Source organism: Archocentrus centrarchus, chromosome 9 (genome assembly GCF_007364275.1).
Source record: "Archocentrus centrarchus isolate MPI-CPG fArcCen1 chromosome 9, fArcCen1, whole genome shotgun sequence".
NCBI classification, from domain to species: Eukaryota; Metazoa; Chordata; class Actinopteri; order Cichliformes; family Cichlidae; genus Archocentrus; species Archocentrus centrarchus.
The window spans coordinates 4,368,666-4,386,898 of NC_044354.1; the positions used below are offsets into that span (position 1 = coordinate 4,368,666).

Consider the following 18,233-nt stretch of genomic DNA (forward strand, 5'->3'; position numbering starts at 1 on the left):
ACTTGTGTCTTAACTTTTTTGCCTTTAATTCTGTTGGAGGAATTATGACCTACAAATAAGATAGATCTGCCTTAATAAATTCATAGCTTCAGTTTTACCGTGCACAGATTCAGTGAACTCTGTGCCAAGTTTAGCATGGTTTTCCCATTATAACCGAGTGTCCTCCATGTTTCACAGAGAAGTGTTCTTTTCTTTAAAAGCGATTCTCGTTTGTTCCTTTCCTTCAGTGAACACAGAGCTGATGAGAAGCTCTAAATTTGATTTCTCACAGAAGCACTGTGACCTGTCAGCATGCATTTTAGCAAACTTTATGCTGGCTTTTATATTTCTGTTTCAAAAGTGGAGTCTCCCCAGCTCTTCTGAAATGGAGCCCACTTCAAATGTGGGCTAAGCATTATTTTTGCTAGTAGTAGCAGCTGTGGCCTCAGGAACAGGAAATTGCTTAGGTCATTCTTTTAGCCTTAACTTTGACCATGCTTGGCATTTGCTTTCTTCCTTACCTCCTTAGACAAGTCATCTGTAGTTAAGTGTCTGCGTGTAATCTGATGTGTACAATTATGCCACACAGTAGTTTTCTTTATTTAAGGCATTATTTACTTGCCTGTAGACAGAAGTACCAATTATACACTTATGACACCTATGATAAAGACAACAGTTAGTTTAAAATATCTCCATATTCCACTTATTTATCACCACTTCTGAGAGTTCCCAATAATTGAATACATTTTTAAGCCATTTGGCAGACCACATGCATGCAGATATGCACAATGTATAAAATTTAAATTTCAACACTTTGCACGAAGGACTACAGCATCGTTTAAACAACTTTGAGGATTACTTTTGGCCATATCTGTACATTTTTTTTTTACCTTATTTCATTCAGGCTGCAATGCTTGGATTATCCAGAATCATAGCCGTATCGAGTAACTGAGTAAAACATCAGCAAACACTGACCAAGAGACATTCCCACACTGAGTACTGGTGTCTGCTATTTTGGCTCCACAAACCAGCAGCATTAGCAGGTTGCTCCAGCTTCATTGACCTATATAGGAGTTCCTCCCCTTTGCTAAAACTGTCATGAAGTCACACACACACACACATATCTATTCATCTCTTTCTACCTTCCAATCATATACCATTTCTGACACGTTCTATTCATCTCCCTTCCTATTGTTTGTTCTCTACCTCCCCATTTCACTCCACTCTGTGTGACAGATACCATCCATCCATCATGTTTGCTTTCTCTCAGCTGCTCTATGCCCTTCTACTGCTCCTTCCTCCTCTCTTGCATTTCTTTGTTCTTTACACTCGTTTTCTCTCTCTCTCTTTCTGCCAGGTTCTTTATTGAGCTCTAATTGGCTCCCAGGAGGAAGTGGAAACTTTGTCTTCTGATTAAACACACACACTTATAGTGGGAAGATACGCAATTAGTTTATTATTACATTTACCTTAATAGGTGAGTACAAACACATTAAAAAAAAACACACACACATGAACAGAAGTATATTTTAAGCCAAAAGTCATTGTGGTTTTCTTGGGATGCCTTCCATCATCTGACATTTAGTGTGCGTGTGTGAGTAAGGTGTGTGTAGCTTGTCACACCGCTCTGATGCTCCTAACAGCAGTGACTATTTTGAAGAGAAGAAAAAGGGTTTTTGAACTCCCCAGTTAGTGTTCATAGATTTTTACACATGTGAGTCTGTGTGCGCAAGTCTCCTTTCATTTGTCGAGCTGTTAGTGCTTTGAGCATCTACCTGCACAGTTTGGGGTCAGACAAAGCCGCCAACCGAGACAAACCAAGCAACCTACACAGCTAACCTACGCATGCATTCATATATCCAAAAATGAATTGTTAAAGGAAAACTCATGCTGAAAGTCACAAGATGGCTTCTTAAATACTTTGATTCTTCAAAACTAACACAGAAGAGAAGAGAAGAGAAGAGAAGAGAAGAGAAGAGAAGAGAAGAGAAGAGAAGAGAAGAGAATAGAAGAGAAGAGAAGAGAAGAGAAGAGAAGAGAAGAGAAGAGAAGAGAAGAGAAGAGGCAAAATGGGTGTGGAGAAGTGACATATGGATAGTCAGATGGAGGTATATTAGGATTGAGGAAATCCAGCAGTGAAAGTGTTAAAAATCACCCGCTGAAGAGCAACAGGGGTCTGAGGTCCCTGCTGAACACAAAACACACACAAACACTCTCCCTGATATACACAACATGTCTGTAGGAGTTTTCATTAACCAAGTACTTTGAACTAAAGCATATGTTTATGGATAAAGATACACGGTGACACAGAGTGAAATCAGCAAAGAGACTCACCACATACAGTACCAGCACGCACACACACACACACACACACACACACACACACACACACACACACACACACACACACACACACACACACACACACACACACACACAGTGTTGACCTCATGGGTCAAGGTTAGGTCGGTTGGCAGCCAACAGGGTTGCAGCCCTCTGTTGCCCTTGGCAGCAACATTGAGAGTGACTGGGGCAGGACCTGCTGTTCTCAGTCACACATACACACAAAGAACCAGCGCTACAGTTCGAACAGGAGAAGTCCAAATGAATAACATATCGGGTCTTCACAACTTACAACTTTACCCATCATTATATTCAAATATTCTAACACTATCCTATCAGAGGGACAGGACTGTTTGTAGAGAAAGTTAGGGATAGTCCATATATTGGACAAATGGAGCAAGTTTCACCAATGCACCTCAATGTTGGGCATAAACACATTTTTTATTACCAAAAGCTACAACAGTTCAGTTACCAAATATATCTTATAAGCCTACTGTTCCTGTGAGCCACATAGAGAAACTAATTTAAAAAGTGTCTATAAATAAGCTTTAAAGAGGAAGAAGAAAACAGGTAACGCTATGACTGAGAGTTTTACCTGTTCAGCTAATATGGTTGCTCAGCTAATGACTGCAAATGATGCATTACAAACGCCTCTAATTAGTGATGTCATTTAATACTGAACTTGCTGTATTGACTTAAAGTTGTTAAAAAGGGAAATGCATACAGCATCGTACTGAAATGGAGCTGATAAGCAGAAACAGATTTTTCTAGAGTCGTTTGATGTGTTTGCCTTATAAAAGTTATGTTTCACTAAAATGTGTTTCAAAGGACAGAGTCTGACGACCTATATTGTTAAACAAAAATGTGTAGTTGCCATATTGCATTTGATCAACAATTTTCCAAAGTTTTCAGTATCCATAAACACTCTTAAACCTTCACCAAATCTGGCACAGACCTTCCTCACAAAACAGTTTTTCTTCACTTGTCATACAGAGTCTGCAGAGACAGAGATATGGATGACAGAAATAACCTAAGAAAATCTGCTTGTATCTTCTCTCTTTTTCCTCTCTCTAACCCTCACCAGATTTCTGCCTTGTGATTGGCATTTCAGTTGACGCTTGTGTCCAGCATTTCGACTTACATGTCGTTGTGAGCATGTGCGACTTTCCATTTGTTTGCTTGTTCATTTGAGGCTATCTGCTATACCCACTTGGGCTGTCATTCACAATGGCTGCGTGTATGTGTATGCAAGCGTGACACTCCAAGCTGCTACTCAGCCTGCGTGCGTGTGTGTGTGTGTGTTGTGTGTGTGTGTGTGTGTGTGTGTGTGTTTAATACGTCAGTCACCCGGGCTCTGCTAAATGTTAAACGTTTCAGGACTCACAGAAAGAGACAGATAGCATTCTACTGTCCTGACAACATCACAATAGACTGAGAAGGACTGTGTGCGTTAGACTCATGCGTGTGTGTGCATGTGCGACAGTTGTGGGTGGTGAGTAATATGTAGAGTTCCATACAATTTATTGTTTTATTATTATTATGCATCATTCCTTTTGTGTTTGTGTCGCAGATGCTTTTTTTGCTTTAGTTTGCATACACAATTCTTAAGAAGTGTTATAAACAGCTTTTTAAATTTGAAAAATACTAACAGTACTTGCTGTGTATATAAGTATATATATAAGTATATACAAAAAGAAATAAAGCACTCACTCTAATGAACAAGGTTAAACACTGGGTTTGTATTTGGGATCAACAATCTTTGTTGTTCAAATCTGTGCGTCCACATTTCTGCACAGATTGTGGTTATGCTGAGGAGTGGTTGCATGATTATATGCCAGTTTACGCTCGGACAGCAAACACATAGTCACTCATTTTCTAATTCTAAGCACTGCAGAACCACTGACACCTGATTCACACAGGTGTCGTTTGCCTACTTTTACTTCACTCGTTTACAACTCCCCATCACAGAGAGAGAGACAGCGGTGCGACTGTCTGTCTGGGCTGCAGCTCCAGTTAACGGGAAGGTGTTGGACATAATAAGGAATCGTCAGGATTTCACATCTTTGAATAGCTATTTAAAAAGTAAAATGGCACCTGATAGAGCGAAATGCATCACTACTGCCAGAAGGTGATGGCAGCTGCCATCCACCTTTGAACTAAAAAAACAGAAGAAGAGCACATTAATCATTTCCAGGCTGTGGACCAGTAAAACCGGTGTGGAAAGGTGAGATTATACACTAAAAAACACACAAACCCAAAGCCTACTACTGTGTGGGAAAAAAAATTACAACAACAACAATAAACGACAACACAAACTAGAGTTGTCAAAAATATCAATTTTCAGATACTAATCAATACTAAAAATTACTAACGGACACACATCTTCACAAAGTTATTTTGTTAGTTTAATATGTTCTTCTTCTGTTTTGTGAATGGCACTTTAGGAGGAATTTCACTGGAGTATTGAACATAAATGCTAACCTGGCCGACACACACTTTAATGTTAGCTGCTTAACTAATAGCAGTTACCCAACAGCCACAAAGCGCGACTGAGGGAGCCACAAGCTAATGTTCTCCTAGTGCCTTAGTTAGTCCCAACTCCAGATAATTGGGAGGGTTGCATCAGGAAGAGTATCCGGCATAAAATCTTTGCCAAATCAAACAGGCAGATCCATCTGTTACGGAAACCCCTGTAGAAATACAGGGGCAGCTGAAGAACTTTTATCCATCCCATTAGCATTTAAGTGGGAGCTAGGCAGCAAATGCTATCAGTCCTGCCTCTCTATAACATGATAATTTAACAGGATAATACAAATATTTATGTCAGAAAACTTAATAGTTTTTAGACATAAACCTTTATGTTACCTTTTCTCAGACTGAAGCTGGCATCCACTGACCAGAAAAAGTGTCAGCGTATCTTACCAGCTTTATTTGATCAGTAACAAAAATGTGGAGCCAAGTCACCAGAAGTATACAAACACGTCAGACGACTTAAAATACTGTTGTTGTTTGTTTGGGGGTTTTCTGTCACTACTAAGGAGAATTAGAAAATATACTGCTCAAAAAATAAAAGGCACACTTTTTAAATCAGAGTTTAGCATCAAGTCATTAAACTTCTGTGATACTGATGTGGTCAGTTAAATAGCAGAAGGAGTTGTTAATCACTTTCAGCTGCTTGGTGTTAATGAAATAATAACAGATGCACTAGAGGGGCAACAATGAGACAACCCCGCCCCCAAAAAACAGCAATGGTTTTACAGGTCTTTAACCCATCAGCAGGACCGGTGTCTGCTCCACTGGTGCAGTGGGTCCTGGGTTGCTCCTGGTGTATAACAATGCCTGCCCCCATGTGGTGAGAGTATGCGGGCAATTCCTTCATCCTGGAGGATGAAGGAATTGATACCAGTGACTGGCCCCCACGCACGCCTGACCTCAATTCAATGCAACACTTCTGACTGCCCCAGTCCATATCAGTACAGATATCCAGGATGATTTATTTCCCATTAAGATCTGATGTGTTTTCAAAGTGTTCCTTTAATTTTTTGAGCAGTATTTTTGGAACACATACTCCTTACAGTTATGGTTTTTTTGGGTTTGGGGGTTTTTTTGCACTACATCAGGCAACTTAAAAATAGTTTCGTCTCTTTATTTCTTATATCTTTATTTTTAAATGCTAATTAAAACTTTTACTTCTTCTGGTATCAAAAAATTGTATTAAGTAGTTTTTTAGGTATTGTATCCAGGTGAAAGTCTAGTATCATGACAACCCTAAGAAAAAGTGCAATGCAGTGAGTATTAGTGAAAGGTGTCATTAAGCATAAGAGATGCCGTGGTATCCCTTATGCTTGATGGCTGAGTCAAATAAAAAATAAACACAACTGGCTCTAATTTGTATGTGAACAAAACCGACAACAATAACTGGAGCAAGAGCACAGCAGCTGGCACAGAGAATCTTTGCTTACTGCACAGACATCTTATTCATCACATTCCTGGTTAAACAGCTATTTATTTGAAGCTCCAGAGACTGTGTGTGCCAAATTTTATAAAGAATGTATTTTTTGTCAAAACATAATTAAACATAATTAGCAGAAAATCCAGTCTTGTCATATTAAAAATTTAATTAAATGAGTCTTTACCATGACACATTTATTGTTAAAGCTTGACATGTTTAAGCCAATCAAAATTGTAAAACCAATTTTAGTTTTACAATAGTTGTTATTTTGCTACAGTGTTTTTAATTATTGAAAAAGGCATTTTGAGTTATAATTCTAAAAGAAAAAACACTAAGAACTCTTTTGTAGTGCTGATGTGTAGGATTTTTTTCCCCAGCTCTTACGAATAACATGTAGTGTTGAACGTCTGGTGTTAGTGTCACAGTTTAGAAAAACAGTGTTTCAGTTTGTAACCCAAGACAGATGTTATTGGTGTTATTGAGTCACCTGAAATGGAGCCCAGCATCACGTGCTCTTTATGCAGCGGTAGACGTATCGTAGCTCTCGAGTTTGAGAGGAGATCCAGTAGAGAGGATAGTGTGGAGAGACTGGAGATTGTGTGTTTCGCTATGAGAGAACGACACAAAAGAAATGAAAAAAATTTTTAAAAAAAAGAAACAACAGAAAAAAGGACAAGGAGCAATAGACACTATGTAGTGTAACGACTATTAAAAAATCACTGTGTTTGATAAACTGAAATCACATTTTAAATAATGTTCCTCAAAATGTCCAGTGTTGAAAATTCATGTACAGAAAACTAAGATTGATTGATCAAAAATGATGTACACAAAACTTAAAAGCTGAGCAAATTATTTGGATCTAAATGAGCAATTAAAATACTTTACTGTTTTTGTTTTTTAATCAGACTTTAGATACAGCTTATATTGAGGCTGCGCATATTTCAGACAACTGAGCTGGAATTGGTGCAGAAATTCAGTTATCATAATGGCTACCAAAAAAAAACAAAAAAAAACTAATCATTTGAACCAAATTAAGAATCCACACACATAAACTGAGCATTCACATTTCAACAGCTGTGGCTTGCTGCTCCTCAACTTGTTGTGTTATTGCAGTTTACCACCCTGATGTGACAGAGCATAACCTACCACACACACACACACACACACACACACACACCCCTGTCGCCATCATCCTCAAGATCCATGTGCATATTCTCTGTCACACACATATGCCCAAACCACAAGCCAATAACACTCTGCGAACTAATAAGCTTCCAGAAACTGCCCCTTACTCTGTACACACCACACACACACACACACACACACACACACACACACACACACACACAGTGGGACTTTTGCCACCCCCCACCATGCTTCCAGGTGTCCAGTCCAAATGTCATCCTAGGGAAAAGGGCCTCTCCGCTGGGGCAGCCAGTGAAGAAGCTCCCTCTAGCCTCCTCGGCCCAGTGGAGGCATGCACACACACACACACACACACAACCCCAACATCTCCCTTTGCCACGCTCTCTTTCTCTAATAAGCATCCAAATGCACACACACAGTGCCAACTGGATCAAGTGGCTGGCTGACTAATAGGGGTGGGGCAGCGAGAGAGAACAAGAGAGACGAGCACAGAGACACAACAATGTTTAATTTTTTTATGCTTTTCTGTTTAGCATCAGAATAGGAATGGATTCAGCCAATTTCAAGTTATAGACAGACAAACAATAGGCCATGAAGATTGATTGTGGTGATTACAAGGGTGAACTGGGATACATGGCTACATATGCTGTATGCCGTAAACATTAGTTTAAGTACCAAGTTAAAATTAGGGGAGGACAGATAACATAAAGCCTTTTCAGATCAAAGAGTTAGAGACTCCCCTGAGGGGAACTGATCCCATACATTTTTTCTCCTGTTTGCACTTCTGACAGAAAAAGTTGTTAAGCCCGGTGGCTGAAATTTAGCCATACACTATAAATACTCGAATGTGCGTGATTGACGCAAATGGAACGGCCAGGCTTCATCGGCAGTTGGTTTGGTATTTTACTTCTTCTCTTGGAATCCGGTTTCTGTTTCTCAGTATTCTCTGGACTGCACTCCTGGTGTGGATACACAATGCAGAAAATTTAGAGCAAATGCACATTACATTACACTGAGGCTTAATAAAGCCTGGATTTTCACTGTCAGTCCATTTCTCTATGTTCGATTACATTTTAGAGCTGGTAGCTGATGTTTGCATCCATCCATTTCCTCCACTTATCCAATTCAGGGTTGCAGTTGGGTTGGAGCCTATCTCAGTTATCATAGGCTGAGAGGTGGAGTGCACCCTGGACAGGCCGCTGCTCTATAGCAGAGTTAACACAGATAGACAACCAACCATTCACACCTACTTAGAATCACCAGTTGATCTAACAAGCATGTCTTTGGACTGTGGAAGAAAGGTGGAGTACCTAGAGGGGAGCCCACGCAGACATGGGTGCTGGTGGATTTGAACCCAGGACCTTCTTGCTGTGAGGCAACAGTGCAAACCACTGTGCTCCTCCAGAGGGAGCTAAAAAAAAATGAGCTACTTCCTCCAAGAGGCCCTTCATTAGTTACCAGGTAATTTCACGAAGATAAAAAGGACTTTTTGAGAGTCGAAATACGATGAAGAGAAGAGCACAATAAAAGTTGAGGAACAGAAGTGTCAAAGCACACATCTAACACAGCAGTCAGGATGCGGACCATGAAGTCAAGCTCAGCTGCACACTGATCAGATCTCAATGCCAGCCCACATCGACTGATGGCTTATTGGAAAATCTATTAATATCAATATAGTTCATCTGCTTTAGCCTGCATACAGTGACTGCTTATCTGCCGGTGGCTTTACAACCCTCCTCCACCACAGCTCCTTCTTTTATGCTGTGTTTCACTTAATCAATGTAATATCTGTTTTCATTGATGCCTGCTCTGTTCTGCGCTGAGGTCTATGCATGTGAAAGGGCCGGGAGGTGTGCTGTCCCAGAACAGATCCATACAGCCAAATATAAATTACTGCAGATGGAATAACCGTGTTCCTATGGACTACAGTGGTGCAGACTGAAGTACGGCTGTGTAAGCCAAACTGCGCTTAACTAATTTAACTGGAATTTCTGTTGCTTTCCCTGAAATGAACACACCTACGATAATGTTAACCAGGTATAAAAATTTTGACGTTATGCCATAATGAAACACTAACAACTGTACTATGCTAGTGTTTTGTTCCAATACAGCACAGTGCTTGTTTATTGGGGCACAATAACATGAAGACTAGCAGAAAGGGCAAAAAAGCAACAGCACCGCTCTGATCATCTGTACAGATGTTTTTCCTTTCTCTACAAAGCTATGTCACTAAAAGCAATTAGGTGGACCTATCCATGACTCATATGAAAAATCATAACAGCACTTTTATCCTTTCGGTATGGTGTCAAACTCCAGAACCAGGGCAAACTGTTAATTCATGCAGTTAATGGAATAAAGGACATTCAGAGTCAAACAACATTACTATTATAATCATTATTGTGCCCATCTGCTCTTGCTGCTACAGATTCTATTCTCATAAAGTGGGTCCGTGTATGCCTGCTTGTTGTTTGCGTATGTGTCCATGTGTGTCTGGATGTCTGTGACCATGCTCGCACACTTTTCTGTCTGTGGCCAACACTTACAGGGTTGCAGGTTCCTCTCCTGCAGCACGCCAGCCACTTGGCCCCGGTACCAAAGATAGTGATGCTGATGAAGAAAAAACAATAAACATTATTTAGCTTGCCAGGAGTAGAGAATATTCTCATATACTTTGAGAGAGAAAAAAAAAGAAGAATTTGCGTCAGTGTTGCCAACGCGACAGTCATTGCAAAGCCCTCCTACATACATGTACTATATTCTGCATTGTGACAGCAGGAACTCCAAACAACAGAACCAAGCTAGCAGACTTTATGAGTGGGGTGGCATAAATAGTGTTGCCAAGTTTCACTGCAATCTGGCTGGCTATTTTGGAAAGATGCTGCTGGACAAAGTGATGGATGAATAAGTGATAAGATGCACAACCTGCCAATGAACCTTGTGACATTACCATGTTTAACATCACTGGATATTCCTGAGTGTGTCAATCACAATTAAACATACCCTGCTTTCGGCTCTGGATGCTTTTGACGAATTTCTCTGCATGAGAGCAGTGATAAACAATTCCAAATATTAGAGAGGCACTGTGGGGCTTTTTAAATGGTTGTGGAATATTGTGTTTAAAACCCTCATAAATCTGGATTCTGAAAATATGACAATTCAGATTCTGTATGAAGCTTCATTTAAATGTGAAAACATTTTATATGCTTTTTTAAACCCTTTAACACTTATGCTACTTGTTAAAAGCAATGAATTCAGATAAAAGCAGTCATGGTTGTGAAGTCTGGGTACTGTCGATCACTTGTTGCAATTTAGCTTCTTCATTATTCTCAAGAAATCTGGCAAATTTTGTCTAATCTTTAATGCAGTTTTCGAAAAAAATTTTTTCAGTTTTTATATGAAAAATCACTGCCAGTAAACACATACATGATATTGATAGATTGTACACTACTATTAAGCTAATGGTCAAGTAACTTCTCAATACAAGATTTTAACACTTGAAAGACCAGATGCCGGTCTGCTAACGACTTTGGTGCTTCACTTGTTGCCCTGAATCTATGCATGACAAGGCATCATTTCAGTGTTACTGCTCTGAATGCAAAAACATAAAAAGGGCAACAGCTATTCAGCAGTCTTTGCCCTTAATATCCCATCTGCTCCAGTGGAGCTGCTCAGTAGGCCAGGTCGCACAAGGAAGCTCCAGCAGGGGGGGCGGGGGCGCCACTGTGTAAATTAAAGGAAGGTGATGTTAAACACAGCGTGTTGTGTGTGCTTAGCCTTCATAGGAAGGAAGGAAGGAAGGAAGGAATGAAGAAGGAAGAAAGAAAGAAAACAAACTTGCAAGGACAACTTTCAACTAGGCAAACACAAAAGAGAGTTGAACAAAATAATGGACAGTCTGGAATACAAAGACAATTGCTTCATTTTAGATGTTCCACAAGAAATTTGTTCAGATGAGAATGTAACAACACAATGTTTGTTCCCAGCAATCCTGAGATAAAATAAATTTAGAAAGTTTCATCTGTGTGAATTGAAGTCACCCTGACAGCTGACAACAGTTGGAAAACATGTGGATGGTAAGAAGCGGCAAACGTCACTTTTGTGTTCCCCTGCGGTTTTAATTTTAAAACAAGGACCCTTTCAAGTCTGCCTCTGTGAATGGGTCTATTTGTGTCTCAGTCTATGTCTTCTTGTCTTTTTAAGTTATTTTTGTTGACACCAAATCAATCAAATTTTGTTCTATCACTATGGTAACCATTTATGTCAATCATAAAGAGGCTGTCTCTATGACATAAAACAACTGATGCTTGATGCCCAATAATCAGGAATTGATTTAAAATGCACAACATTCTTTGGCTCTCAGTGGATCATACGGATTAGTAGTGATAGAGATCGCAGATAGGGTGAATGAAGGGGCCGAGTGTTAAATATGAGAGTTAAATTATGGTCTCAAAGATCATATGAAGTCAACTCTTGTCAGTGCTGCTTCTGCCAACTCACAGCCTGAGCTTGTAAAGTGTCTTATCTCGTCTTACCTTGTGTGTCTAAATTTATAGCACATCATGTGTAACTTTAATCATGAAAATCTGAGTCTAGGGTTAATTTAAAACTCAATTAGTGATGAACTATTAACTGGTGACTGACCAGACTTAGATGGGCATTTTCTGCGAATCCTGGAGACAAGAACTGTGACCAGTAATGGTGGTTTATGAATCATACAAAACCTAAAAAATTAGGCAACTGTTTTACTGTTGTCATCTGAAATATGCAGGGTTCAAATGACACTGTGTGGACCCTCCACTTGCGCAGCCATTATGCTTTAAGGGCACCAACTGTACGCATGCTGACAAACCAAAATGAACGCTGAATTTTAAGAGACGCAGTGTGAAAAGGTCCTTCTCTACCAGTATTGTACAATATGTTTTTCACAGAATATAAAGACTCGAAATGTGCAATAATTTAACATGGACACTGCCGAGACCTTAGCAAAACACGTCCTACAAGCAGACTAGAAAGAAGTATAAAAGGAGAAAAATGTGTCCACAGTGTCTGCAGATTACATCTTACAGGTGTGCTTCAAGCTGCCCTTCTCATTGACTATAAACATGGCTCACAATAACCTAATGATAGATTTCATAGATGTCATGATATTAGAAATCTAAGAATATTCAACTGAGAAAATACTAGAAAACAACATTCTTTATAATGCTTAAATGTAATTTTGTCAGTAGGTTTGATTTTTTTTTTAAATTATTTAGTCATAGCATCTATGCTTTATCAATGAAATAATTTCCAGTGACATACACTGCAGTTTACTTGTGTTCTTCTAATAGTAAACACAGCGTTCTTGTTTCAGCGGGAAAAGAAAAAAAATGATCACATCCCACACAAGAAATTAGATACATCGATAGATTGATGGAACTTTTTCTACATTTTTCTTATTCCCACCTGATGTAAGCAAATTCAAATACAAAGACCCTTTTTTGGGTTATCTAAACCCACATGCAGACAGTCACTGTGATTCTATCATAATCTCTGACCTCCTATGCGCAGACGAATTTGTTGGTTTCTGACTACCATGGAAACAGTCACTCTATTCTGATTGGAGCAGGTGGCCAGGTGTGGCTGCTAATTGGGTGCTTAGGATGAGGGAGGAGGAGAAGCTGTGAGTCTCTGTCAGAGTGTGTGACAGCATGTGTAAATGTACCTGTGTCTGTTCAGGGAGACGTGTTACTGGAAGTTACTAGTCAATAAATGACACTCAGGAGCAATCAGACACAAGAGCACCTCTGAGCAATTATTACGGTATGTGTCCCTACGTGTGTCGTGATGTACCAATTGAGCTCCACTTGTCAGTGTAGTTTACAAATTACTCTCACACTTGTTCTCCATCACAGTAAGTTGTCTGAATATGTTGCAGATATTAAGTACTGCTCTCTTCACAGGTGGTGTGAGAGGCTAGGAGGAACAATGGAGTAACTCTTGTTTAACAGTGCATTTGTTTACAGCTTTGCAAATGTATATAAATTCTTTTAAATTCATATAAAAATTAGGGCGCCTTAGTATAATTGCTGTAATCTACACTCTAAAGTTGTTAAATTCAATCCAACCTGGTGATACAGTCAAAACATTGGAACAGAGAATGTTAGGTTTCCAAATTAATCTTGTAAGGTTCTTTTTTTTTTTTAACAATAAATGCTGCATTTTAGATATAACAGAATTGTTGATTCTCCATAAAAATATTTGAAAATACAGCTACAGATACAGTTGTGTTCAGAAGTTTGCTTACACTCATCATGGGCATGAATGTCATGGTGAAATTGGGCTTTTAATGATTTCTTTGAAGTGTACTTTGTCCAGGGTGGAATGATAATACAGCATACATATTTAGTGACTTTAAAAAAGAAGAAATGAGTGTAGAAGTTTGAATTAGGGGGGCCTTAGTCTGAATTTATTTTCTCTAATCCACACAGGGTCAAAAGTAAACATACACCCACCACTTACATATGGTTAAATGTCACAGCACAAGTTGCACCACAACCAGATGCATTTGATAGTCATCAACGAGCTTCTGGCATAATTCTGGCTGGATATTTGAACACTCTTCTTGGCAGGATTGGTAGAGTTTATTTAAATTGGTTAGTTTCCTGGTACAGACCCAGCTTGTAAGCACAGTCCACAAATTTTCAAGAGGGTTGAGGTCAGGGCTTTGGGAAGGCCATGCCAGAAGTACAATGGACCATTTCCAAATAACTGCATGTTACAGGATCATCAGTACTTTTAAAAAGCACCTTAAGCAGTTTATTAAAAGTTCCCAGACATGTTCGCACTTTCAATAATTTTCATTTTCACTTGTATATTGTTTGAATGTTTGTCAACGTGTTGTTTTACTGTTATTGTATACTCATGACGTCTTCTGTTGTTTGTCCTTCTGCCTGGGGACTACAGATGCAAATTAGTAAATATGCTATAATCTGGCTCATTTACAATCTACAAAGTATTGATTGTTTATTAATGTGCATTGTCCCAAATAAATAAAATTAGAAATTAGTTGAAACAACTGTACAGTATATAAGTCAAGTTATTTGGCTGAGTCACCACTTTGCCAAAGTATGGAAGAAGACCCAAACTGTCACCCTCAGATGAGAGCAAATTGGTTAGGATATTCAGTAACAACCCAGGAACCATCAAGGTTCAAGCCTGCCATGAGCTGGAAATTTCTGGAACACCTGTGTCACTGTCCACGGTGAAGCAACTTTCATGTCACAACTGACTGAGAGGATGCTGACCAAGAAAGTGGCCCCTGCTCCAAAACAGACACCTTCAAATTCAACTGAAATTTCCAGCTGCCCACATGAACGAGCCAAATGCCTTCTGAAGAAATGTTTTATGATCAGACAAGACAAATATTGAGCTATATGGCCACAATGACAAGACATATGTTTGGAGTAAAGGTGAGGCTTTCACACCTAACAACACTATGCCAACTGTGACGTATGGTTGTGATAGCATCATGGTCTGGACCTTTTTGCTGCCAGTGGTACTGGTACATTGCAAAAAGTGGATCAAATAATAAAGAATGAGGAATACCTGCAAACTCTTCCACTTCACTCATAAATCAACAGCTAGATGGTTGAAACTTAGACAGGACTGGGTGTTCAAACAGGACAAAAACATTAGAAATGGTTTTGGAATGGATAAAGCAGGCTTACATTAAGCTGCCAAAATGGCCTTCCAAAACCCTCTTTAAAATTTGTGGACTGTGCTTAAAAGCCGGGTCCATGCCAGGAAACCAACCAATTTAAATAAACTCTACCAATCCTGCCAAGAAGAGCATTCAAATATTCAGCCAGAAGCTTGTTGATGGCTACCAAAATCTTCTGGTTGTGGCAGAACCTACGAAGTGACATTTAACCATATATATAAGTGGGGGTGTATGTTTACCTTTGACCCTGTGTGGATTAGAGAAAATCCAAAATTAATTCAAACTTGTGCATCCAGTTCTTCTTTTATAAAGTCACTAAATATGTATGCTGTACAATCATTCCACCCTGGAAAAAAACTGTTCAAAGAATTCATTTAAATTCCCAAATTACCACGACATTCATGCCCATGATGAGTGTATGTGAACTCTGGACCACAACTGTATTTGCAGCTTGAAGACAATAGGATATTTTAAATCATTAAGCCCACATTGTCTCAAACTGTAGCTGAGCTGGCAAGATGCAATCTATTAAACTGTCTGTACTGTACTGAATCTCTTCTAAAGAATAAAATTAATAATGACTGAGAATTTCGTCTGGAACTACCAAAGATAAGACTTCCACAAAGTATGCGCTGGCAGGAGAGCGGAGGAGTATTCTCAGACATATTAGTTCAAAACATAACGGACAAAAGACAGAGGGGGGGGGGGGGGGGGGGGGGGGGGGGGGGGGGGGGGGGGGGGGGGGGGGGGGGGGGGGGGGGGGGGGGGGGGGGGGGGGGGGGGGGGGGGGGGGGGGGGGGGGGGGGGGGGGGGGGGGGGGGGGGGGGGGGGGGGGGGGGGGGGGGGGGGGGGGGGGGGGGGGGGGGGGGGGGGGGGGGGGGGGGGGGGGGGGGGGGGGGGGGGGGGGGGGGGGGGGGGGGGGGGGGGGGGGGGGGGGGGGGGGGGGGGGGGGGGGGGGGGGGGGGGGGGGGGGGGGGGGGGGGGGGGGGGGGGGGGGGGGGGGGGGGGGGGGGGGGGGGGGGGGGGGGGGGGGGGGGGGGGGGGGGGGGGGGGGGGGGGGGGGGGGGGGGGGGGGGGGGGGGGGGGGGGGGGGGGGGGGGGGGGGGGGGGGGGGGGGGGGGGGGGGGGGGGGGGGGGGGGGGGGGGGGGGGGGGGGGGGGGGGGGGGGGGGGGGGGGGGGGGGGGGGGGGGGGGGGGGGGGGGGGGGGGGGGGGGGGGGGGGGGGGGGGGGGGGGGGGGGGGGGGGGGGGGGGGGGGGGGGGGGGGGGGGGGGGGGGGGGGGGGGGGGGGGGGGGGGGGGGGGGGGGGGGGGGGGGGGGGGGGGGGGGGGGGGGGGGGGGGGGGGGGGGGGGGGGGGGGGGGGGGGGGGGGGGGGGGGGGGGGGGGGGGGGGGGGGGGGGGGGGGGGGGGGGGGGGGGGGGGGGGGGGGGGGGGGGGGGGGGGGGGGGGGGGGGGGGGGGGGGGGGGGGGGGGGGGGGGGGGGGGGGGGGGGGGGGGGGGGGGGGGGGGGGGGGGGGGGGGGGGGGGGGGGGGGGGGGGGGGGGGGGGGGGGGGGGGGGGGGGGGGGGGGGGGGGGGGGGGGGGGGGGGGGGGGGGGGGGGGGGGGGGGGGGGGGGGGGGGGGGGGGGGGGGGGGGGGGGGGGGGGGGGGGGGGGGGGGGGGGGGGGGGGGGGGGGGGGGGGGGGGGGGGGGGGGGGGGGGGGGGGGGGGGGGGGGGGGGGGGGGGGGGGGGGGGGGGGGGGGGGGGGGGGGGGGGGGGGGGGGGGGGGGGGGGGGGGGGGGGGGGGGGGGGGGGGGGGGGGGGGGGGGGGGGGGGGGGGGGGGGGGGGGGGGGGGGGGGGGGGGGGGGGCGTAAAGAAAACTTGCCCACTTAATACATAAACCCACGAACAAAATGTTAATTTTCTTGCTCAACCCTGCTAACTGCAGTTCACTGTGGCTGATAGGTGGTCAGTCTTTTGGTTAAACGAATTGTAATACAATTGTGACTGACTTTCTTCCCTAAAAGATTTACAAAGTAATTTTTATTCAATTAAAGGAATTTTTTTTTTTTTTTTGAATGAAATGTTTTTATTTCCTTCTTGGTCTGCACATTTAGTTTGCAAGTTTCATCAATGGGTCCCTTCAGGTATCAGATCCCTTCATAACTTTTTTCAGCAGCTTTTACCAACTGCCAAAGTAAATACAGGTTTCTACTTTTCATCAAAGCTCCATTGTGATCCATCGCTCTAGTAATTTTACAAACTCCCACTCCTAAGAATTCTCGAATTTGATTCCATGGCACTGAGATTCTGATTTGGTAGTAATCAGAAATAGCTACACACCTGCAAAGTTTGATTGCAATTAACCTAAGAACGCAAATGTGATGCTTAGCTTTGTATAAACCGCCACAACTAAAAAATAACAAACAGTTTTTTAATCAGAACTTGAATGTCTTTGATAGTTGCCTAAATCCCAGCAGAGATCTAAAAATAAGTATTTAGTCTCTAATGAAGCTTAGAGTGTTTCTGAGGACAGCTACAGGGAAGAAGAGGGAGCGTGAAAACATAATACTGTTTTAATAATGTGTTGTGGAATGCAGCGCTCGTCTCCCCCGCCTGTGTCAACCATTTCCAGTTTTCTTGATGGTGCCTGGCAACACAAACAAAATTTTGAGGCTCTGAAAGGATTTCGTGACATAAAAACGGAGTGAATTAATGACTGATATTTTTATGTGATTTATATGTGGCATTTTATAGGCAGTGACGGGGTTGGAAAGATGTGGGTATTGAGAACCTCATCCCGTAAAGACAAGTACGGGTGGTGGTATTCTGCTCAAGTAAACCGAACAAATTTACTTGACACGAGAACTAGTAAAATTACTCATATTTGTTAACAAGCCTTTCAAAATCATAACGTGAAACCAATTAAAATAAAAATGCCTTCTTAGATGTTCAACAAACTTCAGCCTCCCCTCACCTTTTCTTTATTCCTGATAGAACAGCAAACAGCTACCAAATGCTACTCTTTTCCTATAACTTGAATTTAATCTGTTTAGCATAAAGTCAATAGTTAAATGGTTATCATCCACAATCATCCATTAATTCAAGACAAAAGGGGGAAGCGTCAGTA

General features: G+C 42.9%; 1 protein-coding gene across 1 annotated transcript in view; it reads right to left on the bottom strand.

The window, feature by feature from the left end:
* The window catches only part of aacs (acetoacetyl-CoA synthetase), a 40,793-nt gene that overhangs the window by 2,933 nt on the left and 19,627 nt on the right, over nt 1-18,233 (bottom strand). Inside the window, 5 exon segments of the mRNA XM_030737067.1 lie at nt 6,762-6,788; nt 6,791-6,808; nt 6,811-6,881; nt 9,960-9,993; nt 9,996-10,027. Coding sequence (XP_030592927.1) covers nt 6,762-6,788; nt 6,791-6,808; nt 6,811-6,881; nt 9,960-9,993; nt 9,996-10,027 — 182 coding nt within the window.